This window comes from Pongo abelii, chromosome 9, assembly GCF_028885655.2.
Source record: "Pongo abelii isolate AG06213 chromosome 9, NHGRI_mPonAbe1-v2.0_pri, whole genome shotgun sequence".
Taxonomy (NCBI): Eukaryota; Metazoa; Chordata; class Mammalia; order Primates; family Hominidae; genus Pongo; species Pongo abelii.
In genome coordinates this window covers 77,027,484-77,043,789 of record NC_071994.2, presented here as the reverse complement: position 1 = coordinate 77,043,789, position 16,306 = coordinate 77,027,484, and the positions used below count along the sequence as shown (strand labels likewise).

Sequence of the window (16,306 nt, the reverse complement as noted above, 5' to 3'; positions counted from 1 at the left end):
ACCATTGTGTACTGTTGGTAGGAATATAAAATGGTGTAGCCACTATGGAAAATGGCATGCCAGTTTCTCATTACATATAAAATTACCAAGTGATCCAGCAATTCCACTTCTGTGTTTATGTCCAAAAGAATTAAAAGCAAGGTCTCAAAGAGATATTTTCACACCCTTATTCATAGTAATGTTATTTACAATACCCAACAGGGAAAAGCAACCAAAGTATCCATCAAGAGATGAATGGAGCCTGGGCAACATATTGAAACCCCATTTCTACAATAAATAAATAAATACATAAATACATAAATAAATTAGCTGGGTATGGTGGCACACACTTGTAGTCCCAGCTACTCAGGAGGCTGAGGATTGCTTGAGCCCAGGAGTTCGAGGTTGCAGAGCCATGATCATGCCCCTGCACTCCAGCCTGGGCAACAAAGTGAGACCCTGCCATAAAAAAAAAAAAAAATGAATAAACAAAATATGGTATATACATACAATGATATATTATTCAGCCTTAAATAGGAAGGAAATTCTGATACATGCTACAACATGGATGAAACTTGAGGACATTATATAAGTGAAATAAGCCATCACAAAAAGACAAACACTATACAATTCCACTTACATGAGATATCTAGAGTAGTCAAAATTATAGAAACAGAAAGTAGATTAGTGGTTGCCAGGGACTGAGGAGGGAGAAATGGGGAGCTGTTTAATGGGTGCAGACTTTCAGTTTTGAAAAATCAAAAGTTCTGAAGATTGGGTGCACAATTTGAATATACCTGGCACTACTGACCTATACACTTAAAAATGGTTAGGATGGTAAAATTTATGTTAGATGTATTTTACTACAATTAATTTTTTTTTTTTAAAAAAAAGAACAACAAATGTGAAAAAGACTTGGAGGTTTTGGCTGACCATCTACTCAACATTAGTCAATTGTGCTATGTAGCTACCAAGAAAGTGCTATTTTACCTTCAATTGCATTAAAGGGAATACAAGATAGGATAGCTCACCTCATTGCTGAGCTGGCCGGTCTACCCTTGGAGTCCCAAGTTCAATTCTGAGTATCCTACTTTAAAAAAGGACACTGCTATCTCAGACCAGATCCCAAGGACAGTAATCACAATTTTCAAGGGGCCAGAAACCAAATCAGGACGGTCCCCTAAGAAGTTACAGAAAGAACTGAAGCTGTTTAGCCCAGAAAACAGAATACTCAGAGGGCATGAATGCAGCTTTCGGGTACTTCAGAGAATAGTTCTCTGAAAAAGAGATTTTATCTACATTTTGTATAGATTGACTGCCCCAGAAGGCAGAACAAACCAATGGGTAATTATAGAGAAGTAGAGATCATCTCATTCACACATAAAAAACAGTGGCCACAGCAATCAGGTGCTCACCTGAAGAGCTGTGCAAGGAGACCCTTAATGGAAAATGACAAATGTTTAGTTCTTACTATATAGCATCTATTATTAATTATATGTTGCAGCTGATGAAACAGAGAAGAGTCAAGTATCCAAGGCCACAAAGCCAATAAATGACAGGTCTTGACTGACTCCAAAGCCATGCTCTTAATCACTAAGATTTTAGTAACTACCAATAGAATACAGATTTCTATATTGGGAAAGAAGTTGGGCTCATGATTCTTCTAACTTCAAGATTCTACAATTAAATAGGTCAGAGAATGAAATAAAGAGAGAATGAGTTAAAGTGGACAAGTTTGTGAATGTGTGTGACTACTGAGTAGTGAAGTTATGCAACAGGCGTGGTCTGATAAAAAATGCTTGCTGGGCTCAGTGGCACCTGCCTGTAGTCGCCGCTACTCAGGAGGCTTAGGTGAAAAGATTGCTTGAGGCCAGGAGTTTGAGGCTGTAGTATGCAATGATCAAGCCTGTGAATAGCCACTGCACTCCCGCCTGGGCAACGCAGAGAGGGCTCGTCTCTAGACAGACAGACAGATAGACAGATAGTTAAAATTTAAAAGGCTGGACACAGTGGTGTACACCTATAGTTCTAGCTACTCAGGAGGCTGAGACAGGAAAATTGCTTGAGCCAGGAGTTCAAGACCAGCCTAGGCAACATAGAAGTTGTATCTAAAAAATAGGATTTTTAAAAAATGCTTAACAGCCTACTGTCTGTGGTCAAAAACAGTGCAACATGACCGATGACCACAGGCAATGCTTGTCCTAGAAGAAAGGAAAGAGCTAGAATCCCAAGTTCTACTGGGCTGTAGGGCTGGGCGTCTGTGGAGGCTAGTTATACATGCAGAAGTCTGATCCTGGGAGGCCATGAGAAAGACTCATGAGAAGATAAGGTGAAAGAGCAGGAACTGAAAATCCCACAAAGTAAAAAACTTCACCAAGAGAAATGTGAGCCAATGTTATCAAAAGCAAAGATAGGGATTGATGGCAAGGCCCATGTTCAGCAGAATAGCATTTGCACTGTGCACTTTAACAGCAGAAGAAGGTTATCTGCTGTGGATATGAAGATTTAATGGACAGATTTGAGGCATCTGTTGGTAAAAAAGCAGGGTAGGTTAGGAGTATTAAAGTGCCTACTATATAGATATAGAGAGATGACACAGCTATATATTTTTTTACAAAAAACTCTCAAAACCATTGTCTCATTTGTCTCACTTAAGCTAGCCCTGGCAGAGAGGAAAGCAACAATAAGAAATACAGGCATAAGTGATTTTATTGCACTTTGCTCTACTGCATTTGTCAGATATTGCCACAAAACTGAAGGTTTGTGGCAACCCTGAACTGAGCATGTGCTCCCTTCACGTCTTTGTCATGTTTCGGTTAATTCTCACAATATCTCAAACACTGTCATTATTATTATATCTGTTATGGTGATCTTTCATCAGTGATCTTTGATGTTACTACTGTAATTGTTTTGGAGTATGACAACTGTGCCCATATTACATGGTGAACTTGATAAATGCTATGTGTCCTGACTGCTTCACCAACAAACTGTTCCCTCATCTCTCTTCCTCTCCTTCAGACTATTCCCTGAAACGCAACAATATTGAAATTAGGCCAGTTAGTAACCCTACAATGGACTCTAAGTGCTCAAGTGAAAGGAAGAGTCCCCCATCTTTCACTTTAAATCAAAGCTAGAAATGATTAAACTTATGAGGAAGGCATGTTGAAAGCCAAGACAGGCCGAAAGCTAGGCCTCTTGTGCCAAACAGCCAAGTTGTAAATGCAAAGAAAAAGTTTTTTTTTTTTTTTTTTGAAACAGAGTCTCCCTTTGTCACCCAGGCTGGAGTGCAGTGGCTCGATCTCTGCTCACTGCAACCCCCGCCTCCTGGGTTCAAGCAATTCTCCTGCCTCAGCCTCCTGAGTAGCTGGGATTACAGGCATGCACCACCATGCTTGGCTAATTTTTTTTTTTTTTTGGTATTTTGAGTAGAGACAGGGTTTCAGCATGTTGGTCAGGCTGGTCTTGAACTCCTGACCTCATGATCCACCTACCTTGGCCTCCCAAAGTGCTGGGATTACAGGTGTGAGCCACCACGCCAGGCTGAAAAGTTCTTGAAGGAAATTAAAAGTGCTACTCCAGTGATACAGGAATGACAAGAAAGCAAAACAGCCTTATTGCTGATAGGGAGAAAGCTTTAGAGGTCTGGATAAAAGATCAGACCAACCATAGCATTCCCTTAAGACAAAGCCTAATCCAGGGCAAAGTTCTAACTCTCTTCAGTTCTACAAAGGCTGAGAGAGGTATGGAAGCTGCACAAGAAAAGTTGGAAAGTAGCAGAGGATGGTTCATGAGGTTTAAGGCAAGAAGCTGTCTCCATAACATAAAAGGGCAAGGTGAAGCAGCAAGTGCTGATGGGAGAAGCTATAGCAAGTTATCCAGAAGATCTAGCTAAGGTAACTTGACAAAGGTGGCTACACCAAACAACCGATTTTCCCTGTAGACAAAACAGCCTTCTACTGAAAGATGCCACCTAGGACTTTCATGGCTAGAGAGAAGTCAATGTCTGGCTTCAAACCTTCAAAGGACAGGCTGGTGACTTTAAGTGAGGTCAATGCTCATTTATCACTCAGAAAATCCTAGGGCTCTTAAGAATTATACAAAATCTACTCTGCCAGTGCTCTAAAAACAAAGCCTGGATGAAGCACTTCTGTTTACAGCCCCCTGTTGAGACCTACTGCTCAGGAAAAAAGATTCCTTTCAAAATATTACTGGTCACTGACAATGTACCTTGTCATCCAAGAGCCCTGATGGAGATGTATGAGGAGATTAATGTTGTTTTAACGGCCACCAATACAACATCCATTCTGTAGCCCACGGATCAAGGAGTCAATTCAACTTCCAAGTTTCATTATTTAAGAAATATATTTCATAAGACTATAGTTGCCATAGATAGTGATTACTCTGATGAATCTGGTCAAAGTAAACTGAAAACCTTCTGGAAAAATTTCACTAATCTAGATGCCATTCAGAACATTCATGATTCATGGGAGGTCATAATATTAACATTAAGAGACATTGAGAAGTTGATTCCCACACTCATGATGATTTTGAGGGGTTCAAAACTTCAGTAGAGGAAGTAACTGCAGATACGGTGGAAATAGCAAGAGAATTAGAAGTGGAGCCTGAAGATGTGACTAAATTGCTGCAATCTCATGATAAAACTTGAACAAATGAGTTGCTTCTTATAGATGAGCAAATAAAGTAGTTTTTTGAGATGGGATCTACTTCTGGTGAAGATGCTGCAAACATTGTCAAAATGGCAACAAAGGATTTAAAATATTACATCAACTTAGTTGATAAAGCAGCAGCAGGGTTTGAGAGGATTCATTTATAAGTTCTACTATGGGAAAAATGCTATCAAATTCTGTAGCATTGCATGCTACAGAGAAATCTTTTGTGAAAGGAAGAGTCAACTGTTTCAGCAAACTTCATTGTTGTCTTATTTCTTGTTGGGGGTAGACAGGGTATTGCTCTGTCCCCCAGGCGGGAGTGCAGTGGCACAATCGCAGCTCACTGGAGCCTTGAACCTCTGGGCTCAAGCAATCCTCCTCCTCAGCCTCCCGAGTAGCTGCCACTACAGGTGTGTGCCACTAAACCCACCCAATGTTTTTTATTTTTATTAGAGACAAGGTCTTGCTATGTTGCCCAGGCCAGTCTTGAACTCCTGAGCTCAAGCAATCCTCCCACTTTGGCCTTCCAAAGTTCTGGGATCACAGGCATGAGCCACTGTGCCCAGCCCATTGTCTTATTTTAAGAAATTATCTATGTAAGTAAGAAATGCTTCTACAAAATAATAATAATAATAATCGTAATACACTAAATCTTCAGCAACCACCACCCTGATAAGTCAGCAGCCACCAACATCAGGGCAAGACCCACTCCAGCAAAAAGATTGACTAGCCAAAGGTTCAAATAATCATTAGCACTTTTCAGCAATATTTTAAGGTATGTACTTTTTTATAGACATAATGCTACTACACACTTAACAGACTACAGTATAGTGTAAATGTAACTTTTATATGTACTGGGAAACCAAAAAATTTATGTGTCTTGTTTTATTGTGATAGTCACTTTAGTGTGGTGGTCTGGAACCAAATCCACAATATCTCCGACATATGCCTATTTGGGGTCTGAAATAACCCTGTAGCTTCCAGGCCAAAGAAGAGTAACCCTTCTTTCCTCATTAAAAATACAGTCAAAATGTTCTACTGAAGAGGAAGGGCTCTAACTCCAGTTCTCCCACTTACTAGACGCATGACCAAAGCAAATGACCTTAATTCTCAGGCCTGGTTACCTCCTGCAAAATGGGGATAATAAAACGTAACTCACATACAGCATTTAGTAGTAGAAGCGTGGTTATTACTGGTATCCCCCTGTCATCTGCTAAATGTGGTCCTGAGCAAGTTACTTACCTCTTGGAGCACTAGGATCTCCCATCAGCAAAACTGGACTACCAATGCTTACTTCCCTGGCTGATTTATGAGGATTAAATGGAATATAAATGAAAGGCACATCATACGTTAGCTGAATCTAAATAAGTGTGGAGGTCTCTGGAGTCAGCGACTGACTGAGTTTGAAGCCAGCTTCTACTGCTTTATTATAGCTGTATAACCTTGAGCAAATAGCAACCTCTCTGAGTCTCAGTTTCCTTGTCTGTTAAAATATGACTGAAAACAGTACCTACGACACAGAGTGGCTGTGAGGACCCAATGTGCCCCTGGCACACAATAAGCACTCAGTGAGAGCCATTGTTTTTGCTGTTTTTTCTGCCTCTGCTCCCCACACAGGGCTTTCCTGTACTGATGAGAAAAGGCACAGATCCTGAAGAGCTCTGAGCTTTGTGAAGAGAAACTGAGGCCCAGACTCAGATCTGGGATGAAGAGTCACCTGTACCAAGTGCCCAATCCTCAACCCTCGCCTCAGCACCAGGTGGAGAGCATCCTCATCTCTCCTCGTGGAACGCTTCTCTGCAAAGGCCAGGAAGGTGTGAGTGGGGGGTATGTAGAGCAGGGCTGGGATCCGGTAGGTAATCCCTCTGTCATCTTCCTGCCGGAACAGAGGGCTGTTGAAGGAGCATGTTGTCACTTCTTCCATGACCTCTGCAAGGATAGAAGGCAGCTCAATGTGTGTCCATACCCAGATGCTGGCCTGAATATAAATTCTGCTTCATCATTTCACTTCTGGAGAGCAAAGGGGGAGGAGGGGCACAGATATATTCAAATGTTTATTTATACAAGAATAACATATGCTCTCAATAGCACAAAGCAAGCAATATACATTCTTGTTTAACAAATGAGAATTTCATTAACTCCAGACCCTGTGGGAATTCTATGTGGCCTGTATCAAGTATGTATCTTGGAGCACAGCAGTTTTGCATTTGTTTTTGCCAAGCATCCGGGGGTATTACCAACCTGAGGTGGTTTTTATTGTCAACTTCTTGGCTTGGAGTTTCTAGGCCATTTGGGTATCTGTATGAGTGAATGCGTATGGTTAAGAATTTTCTGGGAAAACTTTTTTTCTGTACGAAAGCCTAGGATAAAAGGCAATCTCTTTGTCTTCTCTCTGTGTCAGTAGGGAGAATTTTTTTTTTTCCTAGTAGATCTGGTTTGATATTTGTCCCCTTCAAAACTCATGGTGAAACTTAATCCCCGATATGGCAGTGTTGAGAGGTGGGGCCTCTAAGAGGTGATAGGGTTATAAGGGCTCTGTCCTCATGAATGGATGAATGGATGAATGGATGAATGGGTTATCATGGGAGTTGCATTAGGGGCTTTATAAGAGGAAAACTAGAGATCTGAGCTAGCATAGTCAGCCCCCTTGCCATGTGATGCCCTATGCCGCCTCCAGACTCTGCAGAGTCCCCACCAGCAAGAAAGCCCTCACCAGATGTGGCCTCTGGACCTTGGATTTCTCGGACTCCATAACTGTGAGAAATTTCTTTTCTTTATAAGTTACCCAGTTTCAGGTATTCTGTTAAAAGCAACAGAAAATGAATTAAGATACTAGTCCACCCTATCAGAAGGTATACACCCTACACAGGGTGCAGATTTTCAAGGGACCTAGCTTCATGTGAGTATTTCACATGCCATCCTGTGTGAAAAACTAGAGTCTAACCAGGCCGGGCGTGGTGGCTCACGCCTGTAATCCCAGCACTTTGGGAGGCCGAGGTGGGCAGATCACAAGGTCAGGAGATCGAGACCATCCTGACTAACATGGTGAAACCCCATCTCTACTAAAAATACAAAAAAATTAGCCGGGTGTGGTGGCAGGCACCTGTGGTCCCAGCTACTCAGGAGGCTGAGGCAGGAGAATGGTGTGAACCCAGGAGGCGGAGCTTGCAGTGAGCTGAGATCACCCCACTGCACTCCAGCCTGGAAGACAAAGCAAGACTCCGTCTCAAAAAAAAAAAAAAAAAACCAACAACAACAACAAAAAAACCCACTAGAGTCTAACCCATGTGGACCTATAGCTTCATTTGGTATAACAACAGGCCTATTAAAGTCCAAGTTTCTAGGTGAGACATCCAGTGCAGCTGAGGGCAGATTAAGGAGCTAACCACTCTGGTTTTCAGTTCACTCTTGGTTTCTAGGTCCCTGGAGATTTCTCTTACTTTCTCACAAATTCAGCTATAAAGGGCTTTGTTATTTTTTTTCTTTTGAGACGGAGTTTTGCTCTTGTTGCCCAGGCTTGAGTGCAATGGTGTGAGCTCGGCTCACTGCAACCTCCACCTCCTGGGTTCAAGCAATTCCCCTGCTTCAGCCTCCCAAGTAGCTGGGATTGCAACTGTCCGCCACCACGCCCAGCTAATTTTTTGTATTTTTAGCAGAGACAAGTTTCACCATGTTGGCCAGGCTGGTCTCCAACTCCTGACCTCAGGTGATCCACCCACCTTGGCCTCCCAAAGTGCTGGTATTACAGGCATGAGCCACCGTGCCCGGCCGGCTTTGTTATATTTTACCCACCATTTTACAGGTTGGCTACCCTGCCATAATGCTCACAATGGAGTCTCCAAGTATTCTTCTTAAAGAAAACCGGGTGTTCCACTTCTCAGAGGTCCAAAAGGGGAATCAAGCCAGACAGACAAAAAGCAGCCTTAGAATTACTTTTTCCTCAAACCAACTGTCATCCAAACCCAATTTTACAAATCATTTGTAAATATTATCAGGCTGTAAGAACAATTTATTCAATAAATATTTCTAGGTGCCTCCTCTGTGTCAGGCCCTAAAATAGGTGATGAGAAGACAGAGAAGGATCAGAGGTTCCTGCTCTCAAGAAACCCAATCCAAGTGACGGAAACAGACATATACGTGGACAATTATAACATGATGTAATAAGTGCTACTTTAGAGGTAAACACAACAGCAAGTAGAAAAACACAAAAGTGGCATCTATCCAGATCAAGGCACCAGAGAAGGATTTTTGGAGAGAATGATTGAGCCAAAAGAGCTCCTGCCTCATATAGTCACAGACTCTGCCTGGAACACTCGTTTCAGATAGCCACATAACGCTCCCTCACCTTCTTCAGCTCTGCTCAAACATCATCCAATCAGTAAGGTTTCTCTGTCAACTCCTTTGCCCCAGCCTATCTTCTTTCCTTGTTCTATTCTCCACACCACTTATCACACTTTGATGTCTCCTATGTTACATTTGTTTAACACATACCACAAAATGGAAGCTCCAGAAACGGCAACAGTATGTCTGTTTTCTTATTGCTCCACCTTGACACCTACAACTATGCCTATTAAGTAATAGGCACTCGACAAATTTTTGTTGAATGATTGATTGAATCAGTGAGCCAGATCTTAAAGAATGAACAGTGGATTAGCCAACTGAGGGTGAAAAGGAGAAGGGCAGAGGACAAGGATGTGAAAAGCCTATAGGCAACAGAAAACACAGTGAGTTTTGGGGCCTCTCAGTAGTTTAGTGTGACTACAGTAAGGTGGAGTGCAAGGGATGGGGCAGAGGTGGGACTGAAGGGGTCAGCACAGTCCAGATCCTGGGAAGCTTAGATATCTTATTAAGGTGTTTATTCCACAGATGGGAGACCACTCAAGAATTTTTGACAGAGGAATGGCATGATGATTTTAGACCAATCTTCCAGGAAACTTTCAGGACAATGAACTATACGGCAAAGTTGCACTGCTTTTGGCTACAGCTTCCTAGTGTCAATCAAGACAAACTTTTATCAATAGCATATGAATATTTAGTCACTTGTTCCTAACTTGAAGAAGGGAAAAGAATTATGGCTCAGTATCATGAGGGGAACTGGGGGAGTGGCCTTGCTGAGTCCAGAAGAAAAGCCTCCCTTCATTTCAATCCCAGGCTCTCAACAGCAGAATCAAAAGATAAGCAAGGGGAGGCCATCTTCTCACCCAATACTAGAGCACACTTCTCTCCTCTCAATTCAGGCTCTCCTCCCTGGGAGGGTCAGGCTTTGTTCTAAGCAAACAATCTGTCTCTGAGCCAGACTGGTATAATGGTTAAGAACATAGGATTTGGACCAGGCCAGGACTATGTGACCTTGGGCATGTTATTCAACTTCTCTATGCTTCAGGATCCTCCCCTATACAATTCAGTAGAGTAGGTGATAGAAATAAAATGCTTAACTACAGTGGCTATTACAAGGCCTATGACATAGTATGAGTGCAATATATGACAGTTATTATTTTTAAACTACCAATTACTGTATATTCTAGTTTTATTCCTTGAATCCTGTGGATGACAATAATAACAATTACAACTCCCTTTCTTAAAAACATTTAAATCCCTCTTTATTGCTGAAAGAGAACATACTTTAAACTCTTAACACCTTAATTACAAGTTAAACCAACACTACTATCATCAGTCAACATGTGACTATTAGTTAAATCTAAACAGGAATTCTCCAGGTGATAAGAAGAATGGAGCACAGGATAGGCATGGAGCGGGATAGGGCTCAGAACAGGAAAGGAAGAGGCTGGGTGCGGTGGCTCATGCCTGTATTCCCAGCACTCTGGGAGGCTGAGGTGGGCAGATCACTTGAGGTCAGGAGTTCAAGACCACCCTGGCCAACATGGTGACACCCCGTCTCTACTAAAAATCCAAAAAATTGGCCGGGCATGGTGGCATCCACCTGTAATCCCAGCTATTCGGGAGGCTGAGGCAGGAGAATCACTTGAAACCAGGAGACGGAGGTTGCAGTGAGCCGAGATTGCACCACTGCACTCCAGCCTGGGTGACACAGCAAGACTCTGTCTCAAAAAAAAAGGAAATGGAGAGGAAACAGGGAAATAATCACCATAGGAGAAGCACAACTTGTCACATGGGCTGGATTCATGTCTCAGCTCCATTTCTTGCTGCATGACGTTTTGATGGTTACTCAACCTCTAGGTCTTGGATTCCTTGCTTGTAAACTATGGATAATAATACCTACCTAAGCGGATCAATATGAAGAACCACTCAAAAGTGCTTTATAAATTTTAAACTGCTGTTTTAATAGGTGTCTTTAATTATAAATTTTGATGTCCTCACAATTTCATTTATGCTTTATTATCACTATAACAATTAGAGCCATTAATTTTTGTAATTATGCTGATCGTGTTGATGACAGAAGTAACATAGATGGTGATTCTGGCATTGCCACCCAAACCGTTTCACACAAATCAGGTGCTGGAAACTGGCGATAGAAAAGAATCAGATATGGGCCTGCTCTGGGGTTCATTTAAGCAGAGAATTCAAATGATTAATTGCTGCTCGATATAATCACTTTCCCATCAAGTCCTCCCCGCTTTCTTACTAGGCTAGTATAGCCCAGCATGGACTCTTAAGTCTGACTTATCTTTGACACTTACTAGCAAGTCACTTTACTTCTGAGCTTCAGTTTCCTCACTTATAAAATGGAGATAATACCGCCTACTTCTCAGACTATAATAATGTAATTCCACAGCCTCCAACTAACCCAATGAGCCTCCAGTGAATCCCAGGAGGCCTTCCTATCTCATTTATTCCCTCCTAACAAGTAATATTTAAGGAGCACCTACCACGTGCCGGACCTTTGAAGATCTGTAGTCTAAACCCTCTCATGGTATAGATGGGAAAACTCGGGCCCGGGATGGGGACAAAGCTTACTGAACGCCACTCCACAGTAAAATCTGGACCAAGACCTAGGTCTCCTAAGTTGAAACTGAAGTCAGGGCTCTTGCTGCCGCCCAGAGACCTCTGGTAAGCAGGGCTTTTCCAGTTTCAGTTCCCTTTCATCTCTGGAGTGATAATGCTGAGGTTTAAGTTCGGCTTCAGTGAGAACGAATAAAAATAGGACTAGTCAAGAATACTCTGCCCAGGTCAGATCCTAGCCGACTAGGTGGCTCTGTCTCAATAATCCAAGGCTGGATTTCCCAAGCGCTGATGGTCTTGCTCAACCTGTCCCCACAGTTGAGTCCTCCTCGGGGAGCTCTCCTGTCTCCCAACCCCGCTCACCTGCACTGGACCCCGGCTCCTCCGTCTCTGTCGGGGCAGAGCTGGACGCCGGGAGTTCTTCCATGGCGCGCGGGGGCAGGTCCGCAGGTCTCATTCGCGGAAGCCCGGGAGAGGCACCGGCCCCAAGGCTGGGGAGACGGAGACAGAGAAGGATACAGAGGGAGAAACAACAGAGACGGAGGACACGGAGACAAGCCCAGAGAAGCGAAGAGCGTGTCGACTGCCGGAAAGAAGTAAGGGCAACGAAAAGAGGCGGGCGCAGGCTGTAGTCAGTGGCGGTTGGGGCCAACCGTTGGCCTCCTCCGCGAGCCCTCCCCGTCCCGCCCCCTCGGCGCTGCCCCTCCCTCCAGCCCGCAGCTCCGTCCCCACCACAGCGTGGGACCGGCACTACCTCCACCCTCGCCAGCTCAGCTCAAGCCCTGGGCCCACCTCAGTTCCCAACGGCCGCCTCCTCTCTTCAGTGCCACAGCCACGAGCTCTTATATTGGTCTGTAGCTCGGTATCACCGCCTAAAGCTTCCCTGGACAGCCTGAGAGTTGAGCAAAGGTTCCGGGCCTCAGAGGGTACCCTATAAAAAGGACCAGAGGTCCAGAGCATTGGCTACTCTCCTTGCAAAATATGAAAATGAAAATATATTCATATATATAATTTATGTGTGTATATATACACACATTTACATACATAGATTTGTCACATAGCACTGAGTCCATTCTTCTGTTTCACAGTACCGGAATTTAAGCCCCCCTCTCCCCAGCCAAAGAGGAAAGGACTGATCTAAGGTCATTTTTTATCTGGGACTAAGTACAACGTAAAGGAAACAGGCTGGGCCTGGTGGCTTATGCCTGCAATCTCAGCGCTTTGGAAGGCCTACGTGGGAGGATGCCTTGAGCCCAGGAGCTGGAGGCTGTGGTGAGCTGTGATGGCGCCACTGCACTCCAGCCTGGGTGACAGAACGAGACCCTGTCTCTAAAATATAACAATTTTAAAAAGAAGAAATTTTACAAACGCCAATAAAAGGAAAGACAGACTGCTAACTTAGAGGACATAAAAATGTAAAGCTTCTGTAAATTTGAATTCGCGATATTTTTCTCATTAAAAAAAATCCTGTGCTGAGGCAGGGAACATACAAGATGAGCCTGGAATATCGTGGTGCCATAAGGAAAGAACTCAAAATGATGAGGGTTCTTTGAAAGAACATAGGTGCCAACCTCAATACAACCTGTTGTATTTTTCTAAAAAAAAAAAAAAGGCCTAGAACCAGAGACCAACTCAGTCGTAATAAGCCCAAATAATGGGTCTTTTTTTTTTTTTTTTGAGATAGAGTCTCTCTCTGCCGCCCAGGCTGGAGTGCAGTGGCGCCATCTTGGCTCACTGCAAGCTCCGCCTCCCGGGTTCACGCCATTCTCCTGCCTCAGCCTCCCGAGTAGCTGGGACTACAGGCGCCCGGCACCACGCCCGGCTAATTTTTTGTATTTTTAGTAGAGGACGGGGTTTCACCGTGTTAGCCAGGATGGTCTCGATCTCCTGACCTCGTGATCTGCCCGCCTCGGCCTTCCAAAGTGCTGGGATTACAGGCGTGAGCCACGGCGCCCGGCAATAATGGGTCTTAAAATACTATTTTGTCCCCAAAGGAACCAGGGTTCCATGGAAAAAATGGCTGATTTTAGGTGCAGGGAAGAAAATTTATAAGATTAGCCTAGAACATCTTAACAGAAAGCAAGAAAGCCATAAAAGACTATTTCAGGTCATGTCAAAAGAAGATAAGAATCAATTTGAAGGTGATTCCACTGGCCAAATATGGAAAAATTAGAACATCAAAAAGAACAAGGACTGCAAAGAAAGTTCATATTGACATATGGAGAAAAATGTCACTTTGGTCACCTCAGAGTTTGCTAAGGAAAGCAGCTTTTTATTCTGCCTTTCCTGTACAAACCGTATTTCTGGGTAACTAAATAGTTGATGGGGAAAAGTTCTCCTTCATAAAATAATTAACTGACCAATGCCAAATGAATGATAGAATTTCATCATTTTGTCCTTTAATGACAAAATGAATTTAATGAATCTAGACAGCAATTATCAATAGCTACTAAAAGCTACACCCTTATTGCTCACCTTTTCTTCCCTTCCTACTTTCCCACCTCATTATGGCACTCCCTGCATCTCTCACATATACTACGCCCTCAGGTCCTGGTCTCAGAACTTGCCTCTGGGAGAACTCAAATAAAGACCCTATACCAGGAGATAAGAACAACAAAACAGTAAAGAGTTAAGGATCTAACTTAAGAATGTAGAAAAGGAAGAACAGAATAAATCCCAAAAAGGTAGAAAAGGAAATGATGAAAATAAGAACAGAATAAATGAAACAAGAAGCAAAGTAAAATAGAGGGGACTGACAAAAGCAAATATTAGTCTTGACATATCTAATAAAACGGACAAACCCTCTGGAAACTCATTTTTAAAAGTTATAAATGATATTAATGAAAAGGAGACTATAAGCAGGGATACAACAGAGATCAGAAATAATAATATTAAACAAACTTTATTCATTAAGTTTGAAAATCTAGATACAGTTAATACAGTTTTAGAAAAAGTTACCAAACTAAGATATGGAAAATGTGAAGTCTTACAACTATTTAAAAATCTAAATCAGTATTTTAAAATCTATTCACAAAGATAACACAACTATCCCAATTATTCCAATCTTGTATTTCCTTCATTAATAGAAGGAATGTAAATTGGTACAGTCACTTTAGAGGAAAATTTAGCAATACCTAGAAAAGTAAAAATTTATATCCTCTCCCACCAAGGAATCCCACTACCTGTATTAGATGTGTCCATACAAGAATGTTCATAGCAGCAAATGTTTAATAGTGAAAGACCTAAATGTCCATTAATAGGGTAAACTGTCATGTTTAACAGTATACAGCAGTGAAATAGAATAAATTGTAGCTACAGGTATCAATCTAAATTATCTTCACAAACAAAATATTGAACAAAAAAGCAAGTTGCACAATACAGAGAGAACGGTACTTGTGCAGATTTACCATAGCAGGCCTAACAGGTTATCCTTAGAAAGGTCTGCTTGCAAAGTTGGTGTTTTTTGACTGGTGTCTGGAAACTTGGCTCTCAAAGTGTTCCCAGTCACCAGTTAACTGAAAAGGGTAGTTGACTATGCAGACTGTTTGAATGCAGTATGATTTATGCTGGATACCTGCTTGCTTTCTAGGAGTCTTTATTATGTGCTAGGCAGATGGTGCCCACATGACCAAACCTCAATAAACTGTGGGTACTCTCTAATGGGCTCTCTGGACAGAAACACTACACACGTGTTGCTGCATTTTTGTTGCTGGGGCAAAGTAAGCTCTTTGCAATCCCTCATGGGAGGAAGAGCATAAGAAAGCCTGCAAATGGATTCCTCCAGACTCTGCCAGTGTCCTTTTCCCTTATGATCCAGATGTGTCCTTATTATATCGAAGAATAAATCTTAGTCATATATGCTGAGTCGCGTGGCTCCTTCTAGCAAATACCTGAACACAGGGGTTGTTTGGGAGACTCTCAATCAAAAACCACGTATAAAGTTTAAAAACAGGTAAAACAATAACCATATATATCGTATAAGAGCTCCCAAGGAGGTAAAAATAAAACTAAAAAATAACCATATATGTCTCCATATATCTGTATATATCTATATATATAATGGACACATATGTATGAAGAAAATGCTTAGGAATAATAAACACCACATTCCAGGTAGTAGTAACTTCTGAAAGTGCAGGAAGTAAGATGTGATTAAGGATACCCAGAGGACTTCAGTTGTATTGGTAATATATATATTTTTGATGGCAGTAGGTTCACAAGTATTCATCTTATTATTCTTTAAGCCTTATTTGTCTGAAATATTTCCTTTATAAAAACCAGGTCACGTCCTGGGGTTCTTTATCAGACTTCTCCAAGTTCACAATCACCAACTCTGTGGATCTCAAATTTTATAGACCCAAAGCTAATACCAAATCTTCCTCAATTCTTTGAGGTAAACTCAGATGGTCTCATCTTATGCCTGAGACAGTGAAGTTAAGCAGCGATTTCTATATTTAGAGGTAGAGAATCCTGGCTCCAATCCTCTCTTCCCACTTCCTAGCTGAGTGATCTTGGCAACTTATTTAACTTCTGTGCCTCAGGTTCCTCATCTGTAAAATGGCCCAACTCCTCATTCATGGCTCAAACAGTTTTCACTTCCCGTATGAGGACCTCCCAGACCTCCATACTAGAACAAATACTCCTTTTCAAGCCTCCATAGCACTTTGCACCTCCTTCTATTGTGTTCAGATTGTCTAAGTGTCTGACACTCTCAGCAGACTGTGAGCAACTAAAGC

At 42.3% G+C, this 16,306-nt stretch overlaps 1 protein-coding gene across 13 annotated transcripts in view; it reads right to left on the bottom strand.

Annotated features, from left to right (window-relative positions):
* NEU3 (neuraminidase 3) overlaps positions 1-12,447 on the bottom strand; it is a 48,907-nt gene extending 36,460 nt beyond the window's left edge. For 2 of the 13 annotated variants that reach the window (XM_054523551.2, XM_054523554.2), the window contains exons 1-2: positions 11,934-12,269; positions 6,367-6,578 (exon numbers count right to left, since the gene is read on the bottom strand). In XM_054523551.2, the coding sequence (XP_054379526.1) occupies positions 6,367-6,578; positions 11,934-12,027 (306 nt within the window). In that variant the 5' untranslated portion in view covers positions 12,028-12,269. 13 annotated transcript variants of the gene reach the window in all.
* Between the last annotated feature and the right edge of the window lie 3,859 nt (positions 12,448-16,306).